Source organism: Engystomops pustulosus, unplaced genomic scaffold, assembly GCF_040894005.1.
Source record: "Engystomops pustulosus unplaced genomic scaffold, aEngPut4.maternal MAT_SCAFFOLD_183, whole genome shotgun sequence".
Taxonomy (NCBI): domain Eukaryota; kingdom Metazoa; phylum Chordata; class Amphibia; order Anura; family Leptodactylidae; genus Engystomops; species Engystomops pustulosus.
Genome location: NW_027285063.1, coordinates 54,444 through 69,857, shown reverse-complemented (window position 1 = coordinate 69,857; position 15,414 = coordinate 54,444). Strand labels below are relative to the sequence as shown.

Here is a 15,414-nt window from a genome sequence, read left to right as displayed (position 1 = left end):
GGAGTATATATGATATATGTGGGGTACAGTGTGGTCAGTTGTGGTGTGAGGGGTATATCTGATATATGTAGGGGTACAGTGTGGTCAGTTGTGGTGTCAGGGGCATATATAATATATGTGGGGGTACAGTGTGGTCAGTTGTGGTGTGAGGGGTATATATGATATATGTGGGGGTACAGTGTGGTCAGTTGTGGTGTGAGGGATATATATGATATATGTGGGGGTACAGTGTGGTCAGTTGTGGTGTGAGGGGTATATATGATATATGAAGGGGCACAGTGTGGTCAGTTGTGGTGTCAGGGGCATATATGATATATGTGGGGGTACAGTGTGGTCAGTTGTGGTGTGAGGGGTATATATGATATATGTGGGGGTACAGTGTGGTCAGTTGTGGTGTGGGGAGTATATATGATATATGTGGGGTACAGTGTGGTCAGTTGTGGTGTGAGGGGTATATCTGATATATGTAGGGGTACAGTGTGGTCAGTTGTGGTGTCAGGGGCATATATGATATATGTGGGGGTACAGTGTGGTCAGTTGTGGTGTCAGGGGCATATATGATATATGTGGGGGCACAGTGTGGTCAGTTGTGGTGTGAGAGGTATATATGATGTATGTGGGGGTACAGTGTGGTCAATTGTGATGTGAGGGTACCTATTACTTAGGAGCATATTGTGTGACATAGGTTGTTATCAAGGCAACATTATAATCTAAGTAACTGTTGTAATTTTAGTTGCACAGTGTGGGGAAGACATCTGAGCATGAATACAACAGTGGCAAGTCATCATCAGTCCAGAACATGCTACTTGTCTGCTACTGTGTCTGATGAGTACTGTAGTCACTGACTTACCTACTAACGTGCATCGCATTGATAACTAGGGAGACATATGGTCTAGGTCGTCTGTAATGTGTGCACTGTGATTGAAAGCCCTACATGCTCCACTCCAGGCAGAGTACCCTACATGCTCCACTCCAGGCAGAGTACTCTACATGCTCCACTCCAGGCAGAGTACCCTACATGCTCCACTCCAGGCAGAGTACCCTACATGCTCCACTCCAGGCAGAGTACCCTACATGCTCCACTCCAGGCAGAGTACCCTACATGCTCCACTCCAGGCAGAGTACCCTACATGCTCCACTCCAGGCAGAGTACCCTACATGCTCCACTCCAGGCAGAGTACCCTACATGCTCCACTCCAGGCAGAGTACCCTACATGCTCCACTCCAGGCAGAGTACCCTACATGCTCCACTCCAGGCAGAGTACCCTACATGCTCCACTCCAGGCAGAGTACCCTACATGCTCCACTCCAGGCAGAGTACCCTACATGCTCCACTCCAGGCAGAGTACCCTACATGCTCCACTCCAGGCAGAGTACCCTACATGCTCCACTCCAGGCAGAGTACCCTACATGCTCCACTCCAGGCAGAGTACCCTACATGCTCCACTCCAGGCAGAGTACCCTACATGCTCCACTCCAGGCAGAGTACCCTACATGCTCCACTCCAGGCAGAGTACCCTACATGCTCCACTCCAGGCAGAGTACCCTACATGCTCCACTCCAGGCAGAGTACTCTACATGCTCCACTCCAGGCAGAGTACTCTACATGCTCCACTCCAGGCAGAGCACTCTACATGCTCCACTCCAGGCAGAGCACTCTACATGCTCCACTCCAGGCAGAGCACTCTACATGCTCCACTCCAGGCAGAGCACCCTACATGCTCCACTCCAGGCAGAGTACTCTACATGCTCCACTCCAGGCAGAGCACCCTACATGCTCCACTCCAGGCAGAGCACCCTACATGCTCCACTCCTGGCAGAGCACCCTACATGCTCCACTCCAGGCAGAGCACTCTACATGCTCCACTCCAGGCAGAGCACCCTACATGCTCCACTCCAGGCAGAGCACCCTACATGCTCCACTCCAGGCAGAGCACCCTACATGCTCCACTCCAGGCAGAGCACCCTACATGCTCCACTCCAGGCAGAGCACCCTACATGCTCCACTCCAGGCAGAGCACCCTACATGCTCCACTCCAGGCAGAGCACCCTACATGCTCCACTCCAGGCAGAGCACCCTACATGCTCCACTCCAGGCAGAGCACCCTACATGCTCCACTCCAGGCAGAGCACCCTACATGCTCCACTCCAGGCAGAGCACCCTACATGCTCCACTCCAGGCAGAGCACCCTACATGCTCCACTCCAGGCAGAGCACCCTACATGCTCCACTCCAGGCAGAGCACCCTACATGCTCCACTCCAGGCAGAGCACCCTACATGCTCCACTCCAGGCAGAGCACTCTACATGCTCCACTCCAGGCAGAGCACTCTACATGCTCCACTCCAGGCAGAGCACTCTACATGCTCCACTCCGGGCAGAGCACTCTACATGCTCCACTCCGGGCAGAGTACCCTACATGCTCCACTCCGGGCAGAGTACCCTACATGCTCCACTCCGGGCAGAGTACCCTACATGCTCCACTCCGGGCAGAGTACCCTACATGCTCCACTCCGGGCAGAGTACCCTACATGCTCCACTCCGGGCAGAGTACTCTACATGCTCCACTCCGGGCAGAGTACTCTACATGCTCCACTCCGGGCAGAGTACTCTACATGCTCCACTCCGGGCAGAGTACTCTACATGCTCCACTCCGGGCAGAGTACCCTACATGCTCCACTCCGGGCAGAGTACCCTACATGCTCCACTCCGGGCAGAGTACCCTACATGCTCCACTCCGGGCAGAGTACCCTACATGCTCCACTCCGGGCAGAGTACCCTACATGCTCCACTCCGGGCAGAGTACCCTACATGCTCCACTCCGGGCAGAGTACCCTACATGCTCCACTCCGGGCAGAGTACCCTACATGCTCCACTCCAGGCAGAGTACCCTACATGCTCCACTCCAGGCAGAGTACCCTACATGCTCCACTCCAGGCAGAGTACCCTACATGCTCCACTCCAGGCAGAGTACCCTACATGCTCCACTCCAGGCAGAGTACCCTACATGCTCCACTCCAGGCAGAGTACCCTACATGCTCCACTCCAGGCAGAGTACCCTACATGCTCCACTCCAGGCAGAGTACTCTACATGCTCCACTCCAGGCAGAGTACTCTACATGCTCCACTCCAGGCAGAGCACTCTACATGCTCCACTCCAGGCAGAGCACTCTACATGCTCCACTCCAGGCAGAGCACTCTACATGCTCCACTCCAGGCAGAGCACCCTACATGCTCCACTCCAGGCAGAGTACTCTACATGCTCCACTCCAGGCAGAGCACCCTACATGCTCCACTCCAGGCAGAGCACCCTACATGCTCCACTCCTGGCAGAGCACCCTACATGCTCCACTCCAGGCAGAGCACTCTACATGCTCCACTCCAGGCAGAGCACCCTACATGCTCCACTCCAGGCAGAGCACCCTACATGCTCCACTCCAGGCAGAGCACCCTACATGCTCCACTCCAGGCAGAGCACCCTACATGCTCCACTCCAGGCAGAGCACCCTACATGCTCCACTCCAGGCAGAGCACCCTACATGCTCCACTCCAGGCAGAGCACCCTACATGCTCCACTCCAGGCAGAGCACCCTACATGCTCCACTCCAGGCAGAGCACCCTACATGCTCCACTCCAGGCAGAGCACCCTACATGCTCCACTCCAGGCAGAGCACCCTACATGCTCCACTCCAGGCAGAGCACCCTACATGCTCCACTCCAGGCAGAGCACCCTACATGCTCCACTCCAGGCAGAGCACCCTACATGCTCCACTCCAGGCAGAGCACCCTACATGCTCCACTCCAGGCAGAGCACTCTACATGCTCCACTCCAGGCAGAGCACTCTACATGCTCCACTCCAGGCAGAGCACTCTACATGCTCCACTCCAGGCAGAGCACTCTACATGCTCCACTCCAGGCAGAGTACCCTACATGCTCCACTCCGGGCAGAGTACCCTACATGCTCCACTCCAGGCAGAGTACCCTACATGCTCCACTCCAGGCAGAGTACCCTACATGCTCCACTCCAGGCAGAGTACTCTACATGCTCCACTCCAGGCAGAGTACTCTACATGCTCCACTCCAGGCAGAGTACTCTACAAGTAACGGGGACGTACACAGAATTGAAGCCCTTTGCCAGCAGCCAGGACTTCACGTCCTCTGCAGATGAACCGAAGGAGATGTTGATCACTGGAGCATTTTGTCGGGGGAAGGTGAATTTTCTCTGAGCTGCGTTGCGTCCGATGGTCAGTCTGTGAACCAATTCATCCTGAACTTCTTCCATTTGAGATTTCCTCCCTAGAAAACAATCCAAGACATTAGCAGGTCCCCTCCCAGAAGCTGAGATGGACAGCTCTCAGTTATCTGAAGACTCGAGTGATGACCAGAGTCGCCTCCTGTAGGGGGTGGAGAAGGGCGACAAGAAGGTGGGGTGGACTCAATCTCAGCTTGGTCAACCAACAAACTGCCCTCCTGTGCAGGGGCGGCCATATTAAAGATAGAGTCATAAAAAAGAAACTGTCCAACCTCTTTGAACTTTAGGACTTTTACATTTTTGGGCATAATTCTTAATTCGGGACAAAACATCTGCTTGAAAGTCATCTGGGCAGGGTACAAGGACATCTCCAAATAACCCAATGCCCATCTTTCTACAGGAAAAGGATTAAGCACAAGTGGAGAAGGTTCTTGACGTTTCCCCCATGTCCCAGCCAATAGGGTCCATCCAGCAGCGAGAGCTTGGTCCAACTAATCTAGGACCAAACCCAGTTGGATCCAACTAACCCAGTTGGATCCAACTAACCCAGTTGGATCCAACTAACCCAGTTGGATCCAACTAACCCAGTTGGATCCAACTAACCCAGTTGGATCCAACTAACCCAGTTGGATCCAACTAACCCAGTTGGATCCAACTAACCCAGTTGGATCCAACTAACCCAGTTGGATCCAACTAGATTAGTTCGATCCAACTAGATTAGTTCGATCCAACTAGATTAGTTCGATCCAACTAGATTAGTTCGATCCTGGATTAGCTCGATCCTGGTTTAGTTCGATCCTGGTTTAGTTCGATCCTAATCTGGGACCAAACTAAACCGGGACCAAACTAAACCGGGACCAAACTAAACCGGGACCAAACTAAACCGGGACCAAACTAAACCGGGACCAAACTAAACCGGGACCAAACTAAACCGGGACCAAACTAATCCGGGACCAAACTAATCCGGGACCAAACTAATCCGGGACCAAACTAATCCGGGACCAAACTAATCCGGGACCAAACTAATCCGGGACCAAACTAATCTGGGACCAAACTAATCTGGGACCAAACTAATCTGGGACCAAACTAATCTAGGACCAAACTAATCTAGGACCAAACTAATCTAGGACCAAACTAATATGGGACCAAACTAATATGGGACCAAACTAATCTGGGATCCCACTAATCTTGGACCCCACTAATCTAGACCATGTATGAAGCAAATGAATATTACGTCGGATTCTTTCTCGTGACTGTACAATATATATAGAGATACGGGAGTCAATGGTGACTTACGATCCAATGCCTTGGCCCCTTGTGGATCTCTCCCCGCGCTGCCGCCACCGTCACTGGAGGTGCTGCTTTGCCGGCTGACGAGATTTCCTGATAGATAAGAGCGTGAGGCTGGTGTGGAGATTCCTGGAGGGGCAGGACCTGGAGTTGGAGGGGGGCTGGGTGCCGTCACGTTTGGCTCTATCTGTCGTGCAATAAATTCCGACTTTTGTTTCTAGGAAGATATGAATAGAAGGTTAGGCACGGATCTACACGGATCTCCAGCAGACCAGGACCCAGTACAGGCCCGGGGGGCAGCAGAGCACCCGCAAACTGGAAGGGTTGAAATCCTCATAATCATTTTCAAAATCCATGTCATGTCATCACCTCCCCACATCCTCTCTCTCATCATCATCATCATCATCCTCCCTCTCATCATCATCATCCTCCCTCTCATCATCATCATCATCATCCTCCCTCTCATCATCATCATCATCATCCTCCCTCTCATCATCATCATCATCATCCTCCCTCTCATCATCATCATCATCATCATCCCTCTCATCATCATCATCATCATCCTCCCTCTCATCATCATCATCATCATCCTCCTCTCTCTCATCATCATCATCCTCCCTCTCATCATCATCATCATCATCCTCCTCCCTCTCATCATCATCATCATCATCCTCCTCCCTCTCATCATCATCATCATCATCCTCCTCCCTCTCATCATCATCATCATCATCCTCCTCCCTCTCATCATCATCATCATCATCCTCCTCTCTGTCATCATCATCATCATCATCCTCCTCTCTGTCATCATCGTCATCCTCCTCTCTGTCATCATCGTCATCCTCCTCTCTGTCATCATCGTCATCCTCCTCTCTGTCATCATCGTCATCCTCCTCTCTGTCATCATCGTCATCCTCCTCTCTGTCATCATCGTCATCCTCCTCTCTGTCATCATCGTCATCCTCCTCTCTGTCATCATCGTCATCCTCCTCTCTGTCATCATCGTCATCCTCCTCTCTGTCATCATCGTCATCCTCCTCTCTGTCATCATCGTCATCCTCCTCTCTGTCATCACCGTCATCCTCCTCTCTGTCATCATCGTCATCCTCCTCTCTGTCATCATCGTCATCCTCCTCTCTGTCATCATCGTCATCCTCCTCTCTGTCATCATCGTCATCCTCCTCTCTGTCATCATCGTCATCCTCCTCTCTGTCATCATCGTCATCCTCCCTCTCATCATCGTCATCCTCCCTCTCATCATCGTCATCCTCCCTCTCATCATCGTCATCCTCCCTCTCATCATCGTCCTCCTCCCTCTCATCATCGTCCTCCTCACTCTCATCATCGTCCTCCTCACTCTCATCATCGTCCTCCTCACTCTCATCATCGTCCTCCTCACTCTCATCATCGTCCTCCTCACTCTCATCATCGTCCTCCTCACTCTCATCATCGTCCTCCTCACTCTCATCATCGTCCTCCTCACTCTCATCATCGTCCTCCTCACTCTCAACATCGTCCTCCTCACTCTCAACATCGTCCTCCTCACTCTCAACATCGTCCTCCTCACTCTCAACATCGTCCTCCTCACTCTCAACATCGTCCTCCTCACTCTCAACACCGTCCTCCTCACTCTCAACACCGTCCGCCTCACTATCAACACCGTCCTCCTCACTCTCAACATCATCCTCCTCACTCTCAACATCATCCTCCTCACTCTCAACATCATCCTCCTCACTCTCAACATCATCCTCCTCACTCTCAACATCATCCTCCTCACTCTCAACATCATCCTTCTCACTCTCAACATCATCCTCCTCACTCTCAACATCATCCTCCTCACTCTCAACATCATCCTCCTTACATAAAACACTTGTTGACCTGTTTGAGTCAATTCATATCAATTCAGCATTTTCTCAGGCACATGACAATGTGTCAGCAGGTCATTGCATGGTCCTTGGGACGCATCCTGGGCCAAGGGGCAACGGTCCCCGGGATACATCCTGGGCCAAGGGGCAACGGTCCCCTGGACACATCCTGGGCCAAGGGGCAACGGTCCCCGGGACACATCCTGGGCCAAGGGGCAACGGTTCCCGGGACACATCCTGGGCCAAGGGCAACGGTCCCCGGGACACATCCTGGGCCAAGGGGCAACGGTCCCCGGGACACATCCTGGGCCGAGAGCCAACGGTCCCCGGGACACATCCTGGGCCGAGAGCCAACGGTCCCCGGGACACATCCTGGGCCGAGAGCCAACGGTCCCCGGGACACATCCTGGGCCAAGGGGCAACGGTCCCCGGGACACATCCTGGGCCAAGGGGCAACGGTCCCCGGGACACATCCTGGGCCGAGAGCCAACGGTCCCCGGGACACATCCTGGGCCAAGGGGCAACGGTCCGCGTTATACAACCCTGACAAAAGGAGCAATGTCTTCAGTACATTTTTGGGCGAGAAGCGGTTGTCCTCTGTACTTGTTATTGGTGTTCTGGATGAAAGAAGTGACGTCTTCACTACGTGTTGTTGGTGGTCCTTGTACATGTTCTGGGGAGAAGTGATATCTTTAGTCCATGTTAAGGGTGACAGAAGCAATGTCCTTGGTGTAGGGGACGTCACTCCTAATCATGTTCTGGGTAAGTAATGATGTTCTGAGTTTGGAAAGAAGTTATTCTGCAGATGATCTGGTCGGGAGAAGTGAACATCTACCGAGATTAAAACTCAAGAACCTCCCTTTTTACACAGACTATCGAGAACCTAAGCGTGAAGCAGGACTCTACTAAGGACCTACCACATACAATATCTCCTGACGATATCACTCCCCTCATACAGTGAATCTACCAAGAGATTTCATTCTTCCAACTTTTACTCCAGTCACAGTCAACAAGTCCCAACCAGAACATCTTCACTTCTTTCAATGAGAGGAGCTCAACTTTACTGACAAGTAAAACCTGAAACAGAGATGGTGCTACCCGAGCCCCGAAACTTGTACCAATGGTTTCCCAAGGTGTAATATAATAGGGGAAATGGAGTCACCAACCGGAAAATAATGGAAGGGACTATTACACGTTGTTGTGATAACCCAAGAATATAGAGCACTGGCAATCCCTCCATAGAGGAGAAGCGCCATCAAGCGACTTGGAGTCGGCTCATGTCAAAGTCGCTGGGAATACGGTCAGTGCACAGACCTACAGGTCACAATCATCACTCAACACAAATGAAAGGAGCGAGGAGAAGACAAGACGCCAGCGGTTACCTCAGACAGTTCTCCCAGTAATTGCTGCCAATGAAGAGAGAGAGAATCTGCAGTTATATACAATCCAAGAGTCCGAGGGTCACACCACACACAGCAGATCCACAAGAGAGATCCGAGGGTCACGCCACACACAGCAGATCCACGAGGGAGATCTGAGGGTCACACCACACACAGCAGATCAACGAGAGAGATCCGAGGGTCACACCACACACAGCAGATCCATGAGAGAGATCCGAGGGTCACGCCACACACAGCAGATCCACGAGGGAGATCCGAGGGTCACACCACACACAGCAGATCAACAAGAGAGATCCGAGGGTCACACCACACACAGCAGATCAACGAGAGAGATCCGAGGGTCACACCACACACAGCAGATCCATGAGAGATCCGAGGGTCACGCCACACACAGCAGATCCACGAGAGAGATCCGAGGGTCACGCCACACACAGCAGATCCACGAGGGAGATCCGAGGGTCACCCCACACACAGCAGATCCACGAGAGAGATCCGAGGGTCACCCCACACACAGCAGATCCACGAGAGATCCGAGGGTCACACCACACGCAGCAGATCCACGAGAGATCCGAGGGTCACACCACACGCAGCAGATCCACGAGGGAAATCCGAGGGTCACGCCACACACAGCAGATCCACGAGAGATCCATGGATCCACCCGCAGCAGCTCTACCACCCTCCCGCAGCAGCTCTACCACCCTCCCGCAGCAGCTCTACCACCCTCCCGCAGCAGCTCTACCACCCTCCCGCAGCAGCTCTACCACCCTCCCGCAGCAGCTCTACCACCCTCCCGCAGCAGCTCTACCACCCTCCCGCAGCAGCTCTACCACCCTCCCGCAGCAGCTCTACCACCCTCCCGCAGCAGCTCTACCCACCTCCCGCAGCAGCTCTCCCACCTCCCGCAGCAGCTCTCCCACCTTCAATCTACTGAGTATATTACTATAGGGAGAAGGTGGGTGCTCACAGATTGCACCGAGCAGAAGATCAGGTCCAGGAAGCAGAAGGAGAAAAGCCTAATCTATAGGGATCATGCAGGGGCACACGCTGGGGTCATACCTTGAAGATCTCAAATTCCTTCTTTGGCATCAAAAGCTTTTACCAGAGAATAACCAACGACAATGGTCAGAACCGGAACCAATCAAAACACACAGATTGTGGATCACATGTAAAACGTGGAGGAAAATCTATTGTACAGGAAATCCGTAATCACTAAAATCCTATAACGTGATATAGTAGATCACAAATATATAAAAGGTACTTACTGTATATAGGAGATCCTAACCCTAAATGACCTACTGCACACAATAACTACCTGGGATCTCACTGATCTACTATACACAATAACTACCTGGGATCTTAGTGATCTACTATACACAATAACTATCTGGGATCTCACTGATCTACTATACACAATAACTACCTGGGATCTCACTGATCTACTATACACAATAACTACCTGGGATCTCACTGATCTACTATACACAATAACTACCTGGGATCTCAGTGATCTACTATACACAGTGACTCCCTGGGATCTCACTGATCTACTATACACAGTGACTACCTGGGATCTCAGTGATCTACTACACACAATAACTACCTGGGATCTCAGTGATCTACTATACACAGTGACTACCTGGGATCTCACTGATCTACTATACACAATAACTACCTGGGATCTCAGTGATCTACTATACACAATAACTACCTGGGATCTCACTGATCTACTATACACAATAACTACCTGGGATCTCAGTGATCTACTATACACAATGACTACCTGGGATCTCACTGATCTACTATACACAGCGACTACCTGGGATCTCACTGATCTCCTATACACAATAACTACCTGGGATCTCACTGATCTACTATACACAATAACTACCTGGGATCTCAGTGATCTACTATATACAATAACTACCTGGGATCTCACTGATCTACTATACACAATAACTACCTGGGATCTCACTGATCTACTATACACAATAACTACCTGGGATCTCACTGATCTACTATATACAATAACTACCTGGGATCTCACTGATCTACTATATACAATAACTACCTGGGATCTCACTGATCTCCTATACACAATAACTACCTGGGATCTCACTGATCTACTATACACAATAACTACCTGGGATCTCACTGATCTACTATACACAATAACTACCTGGGATCTCACTGATCTACTATACACAATAACTACCTGGGATCTCACTGATCTACTATACACAATAACTACCTGGGATCTCACTGATCTACTATACACAATAACTACCTGGGATCTCACTGATCTACTATATACAATAACTACCTGGGATCTCACTGATCTACTATATACAATAACTACCTGGGATCTCACTGATCTCCTATACACAATAACTACCTGGGATCTCACTGATCTACTATACACAATAACTACCTGGGATCTCACTGATCTCCTATACACAATAACTACCTGGGATCTCACTGATCTACTATATACAATAACTACCTGGGATCTCACTGATCTACTATACACAATAACTACCTGGGATCTCACTGATCTCCTATACACAATAACTACCTGGGATCTCACTGATCTACTATACACAATAACTACCTGGGATCTCACTGATCTACTATACACAATAACTACCTGGGATCTCACTGATCTACTATACACAATAACTACCTGGGATCTCACTGATCTACTATACACAATAACTACCTGGGATCTCACTGATCTACTATACACAATAACTACCTGGGATCTCACTGATCTCCTATACACAATAACTACCTGGGATCTCACTGATCTACTATACACAATAACTACCTGGGATCTCAGTGATCTACTATACACAATAACTACCTGGGATCTCACTGATCTCCTATACACAATAACTACCTGGGATCTCACTGATCTCCTATACACAATAACTACCTGGGATCTCAGTGATCTACTATACACAATAACTACCTGGGATCTCAGTGATCTCCTATACACAATAACTACCTGGGATCTTAGTGATCTACTATACACAATAACTACCTGGGATCTCACTGATCTACTATACACAATAACTACCTGGGATCTTAGTGATCTACTATACACAATAACTATCTGGGATCTCACTGATCTACTATACACAATAACTACCTGGGATCTCACTGATCTACTATACACAATAACTACCTGGGATCTCACTGATCTACTATACACAATAACTACCTGGGATCTCAGTGATCTACTATACACAGTGACTCCCTGGGATCTCACTGATCTACTATACACAGTGACTACCTGGGATCTCAGTGATCTACTACACACAATAACTACCTGGGATCTCACTGATCTACTATACACAATAACTCCCTGGGATCTTAGTGATCTACTATACACAGTGACTCCCTGGGATCTTAGTGATCTACTATACACAATAACTACCTGGGATCTCACTGATCTACTATACACAATAACTACCTGGGATCTCACTGATCTACTATACACAATAACTACCTGGGATCTCACTGATCTCCTATACACAATAACTACCTGGGATCTCACTGATCTCCTATACACAATAACTACCTGGGATCTCACTGATCTACTATACACAATAACTACCTGGGATCTCACTGATCTACTATACACAATAACTACCTGGGATCTCACTGATCTACTATATACAATAACTACCTGGGATCTCACTGATCTCCTATACACAATAACTACCTGGGATCTCAGTGATCTACTACACACAATAACTACCTGGGATCTCACTGATCTACTATACACAATAACTACCTGGGATCTCACTGATCTCCTATACACAATAACTACCTGGGATCTCACTGATCTCCTATACGCAATAACTACCTGGGATCTCACTGATCTACTATACACAATAACTACCTGGGATCTCACTGATCTACTATACACAATAACTACCTGGGATCTCACTGATCTCCTATACACAATAACTACCTGGGATCTCAGTGATCTACTATACACAATAACTACCTGGGATCTCAGTGATCTACTATACACAATAACTACCTGGGATCTCACTGATCTCCTATACACAATAACTACCTGGGATCTCACTGATCTCCTATACACAATAACTACCTGGGATCTCACTGATCTACTATACACAATAACTACCTGGGATCTCACTGATCTCCTATACACAATAACTACCTGGGATCTCACTGATCTACTATACACAATAACTACCTGGGATCTCAGTGATCTACTATACACAATAACTACCTGGGATCTCACTGATCTCCTATACACAATAACTACCTGGGATCTCACTGATCTACTATACACAATAACTACCTGGGATCTCACTGATCTACTATATACAATAACTACCTGGGATCTCACTGATCTACTATATACAATAACTACCTGGGATCTCACTGATCTACTATACACAATAACTACCTGGGATCTCACTGATCTACTATACACAATAACTACCTGGGATCTCACGGATCTACTATACACAATAACTACCTGGGATCTCACTGATCTACTATACACAATAACTACCTGGGATCTCACTGATCTCCTATACACAATAACTACCTGGGATCTCAGTGATCTACTATACACAATAACTACCTGGGATCTCACTGATCTACTATACACAATAACTACCTGGGATCTCACTGATCTACTATACACAATAACTACCTGGGATCTCACTGATCTACTATACACAATAACTACCTGGGATCTCACTGATCTACTATACACAATAACTACCTGGGATCTCACTGATCTCCTATACACAATAACTACCTGGGATCTCACTGATCTACTATACACAATAACTACCTGGGATCTCAGTGATCTACTATATACAATAACTACCTGGGATCTCAGTGATCTACTATACACAATAACTACCTGGGATCTCACTGATCTCCTATACACAATAACTACCTGGGATCTCACTGATCTACTATATACAATAACTACCTGGGATCTCACTGATCTACTATACACAATAACTACCTGGGATCTCACTGATCTCCTATACACAATAACTACCTGGGATCTCACTGATCTCCTATACACAATAACTACCTGGGATCTCACTGATCTACTATACACAATAACTACCTGGGATCTCACTGATCTACTATACACAATAACTACCTGGGATCTCACTGATCTCCTATACACAATAACTACCTGGGATCTCAGTGATCTACTACACACAATAACTACCTGGGATCTCACTGATCTCCTATACACAATAACTACCTGGGATCTCACTGATCTACTATATACAATAACTACCTGGGATCTCACTGATCTACTATACACAATAACTACCTGGGATCTCACTGATCTCCTATACACAATAACTACCTGGGATCTCAGTGATCTACTATACACAATAACTACCTGGGATCTCACTGATCTCCTATACACAATAACTACCTGGGATCTCACTGATCTCCTATACACAATAACTACCTGGGATCTCACTGATCTACTATACACAATAACTACCTGGGATCTCACTGATCTACTATACACAATAACTACCTGGGATCTCAGTGATCTACTATATACAATAACTACCTGGGATCTCACTGATCTACTATATACAATAACTACCTGGGATCTCACTGATCTACTATACACAATAACTACCTGGGATCTCACTGATCTACTATACACAATAACTACCTGGGATCTCACTGATCTCCTATACACAATAACTACCTGGGATCTCACTGATCTACTATACACAATGACTACCTGGGATCTCACTGATCTACTATATACAATAACTACCTGGGATCTCACTGATCTCCTATACACAATAACTACCTGGGATCTCACTGATCTCCTATACACAATAACTACCTGGGATCTCACTGATCTACTATACACAATAACTACCTGGGATCTCACTGATCTCCTATACACAATAACTACCTGGGATCTCACTGATCTACTATACACAATAACTACCTGGGATCTCACTGATCTACTATACACAATAACTACCTGGGATCTCACTGATCTCCTATACACAATAACTACCTGGGATCTCACTGATCTACTATACACAATAACTACCTGGGATCTCACTGATCTACTATACACAATAACTACCTGGGATCTCACTGATCTCCTATACACAATAACTACCTGGGATCTCACTGATCTACTATACACAATAACTACCTGGGATCTCACTGATCTACTATATACAATAACTACCTGGGATCTCACTGATCTACTATACACAATAACTACCTGGGATCTCACTGATCTACTATATACAATAACTACCTGGGATCTCACTGATCTCCTATACGCAATAACTACCTGGGATCTCACTGATCTACTATATACAATAACTACCTGGGATCTCACTGATCTACTATATACAATAACTACCTGGGATCTCACTGATCTACTATACACAATAACTACCTGGGATCTCACTGATCTACTATACACAATAACTACCTGGGATCTCACGGATCTACTATACACAATAACTACCTGGGATCTCACTGATCTACTATACACAATAACTACCTGGGATCTCACTGATCTCCTATACACAATAACTACCTGGGA

General features: G+C 48.1%; 2 protein-coding genes across 6 annotated transcripts in view; both read right to left on the bottom strand.

The window, feature by feature from the left end:
- LOC140108793 (epidermal growth factor receptor kinase substrate 8-like) overlaps positions 1 to 15,414 on the bottom strand; it is a 74,690-nt gene that overhangs the window by 8,635 nt on the left and 50,641 nt on the right. For 2 of the 5 annotated variants that reach the window (XM_072131956.1, XM_072131955.1), the window contains exons 11-14: positions 9,861 to 9,896; positions 8,787 to 8,810; positions 5,549 to 5,759; positions 4,116 to 4,296 (exon numbers count right to left, since the gene is read on the bottom strand). In XM_072131956.1, coding sequence (XP_071988057.1) covers positions 4,116 to 4,296; positions 5,549 to 5,759; positions 8,787 to 8,810; positions 9,861 to 9,896 — 452 coding nt within the window. The remainder of the gene's footprint in view (positions 1 to 4,115; positions 4,297 to 5,548; positions 5,760 to 8,786; positions 8,811 to 9,860; positions 9,897 to 15,414) is intronic. The other 3 variants (XM_072131959.1, XM_072131958.1, XM_072131957.1) reach the window with 2 other exon arrangements.
- LOC140108794 (uncharacterized) lies at positions 5,766 to 7,431 on the bottom strand (the record flags this gene model as incomplete). The annotated part of the gene is made up of 1 exon (XM_072131960.1): positions 5,766 to 7,431. A coding segment is annotated over one exon (1,524 nt), but the record flags the coding sequence as incomplete, so codon positions are not given.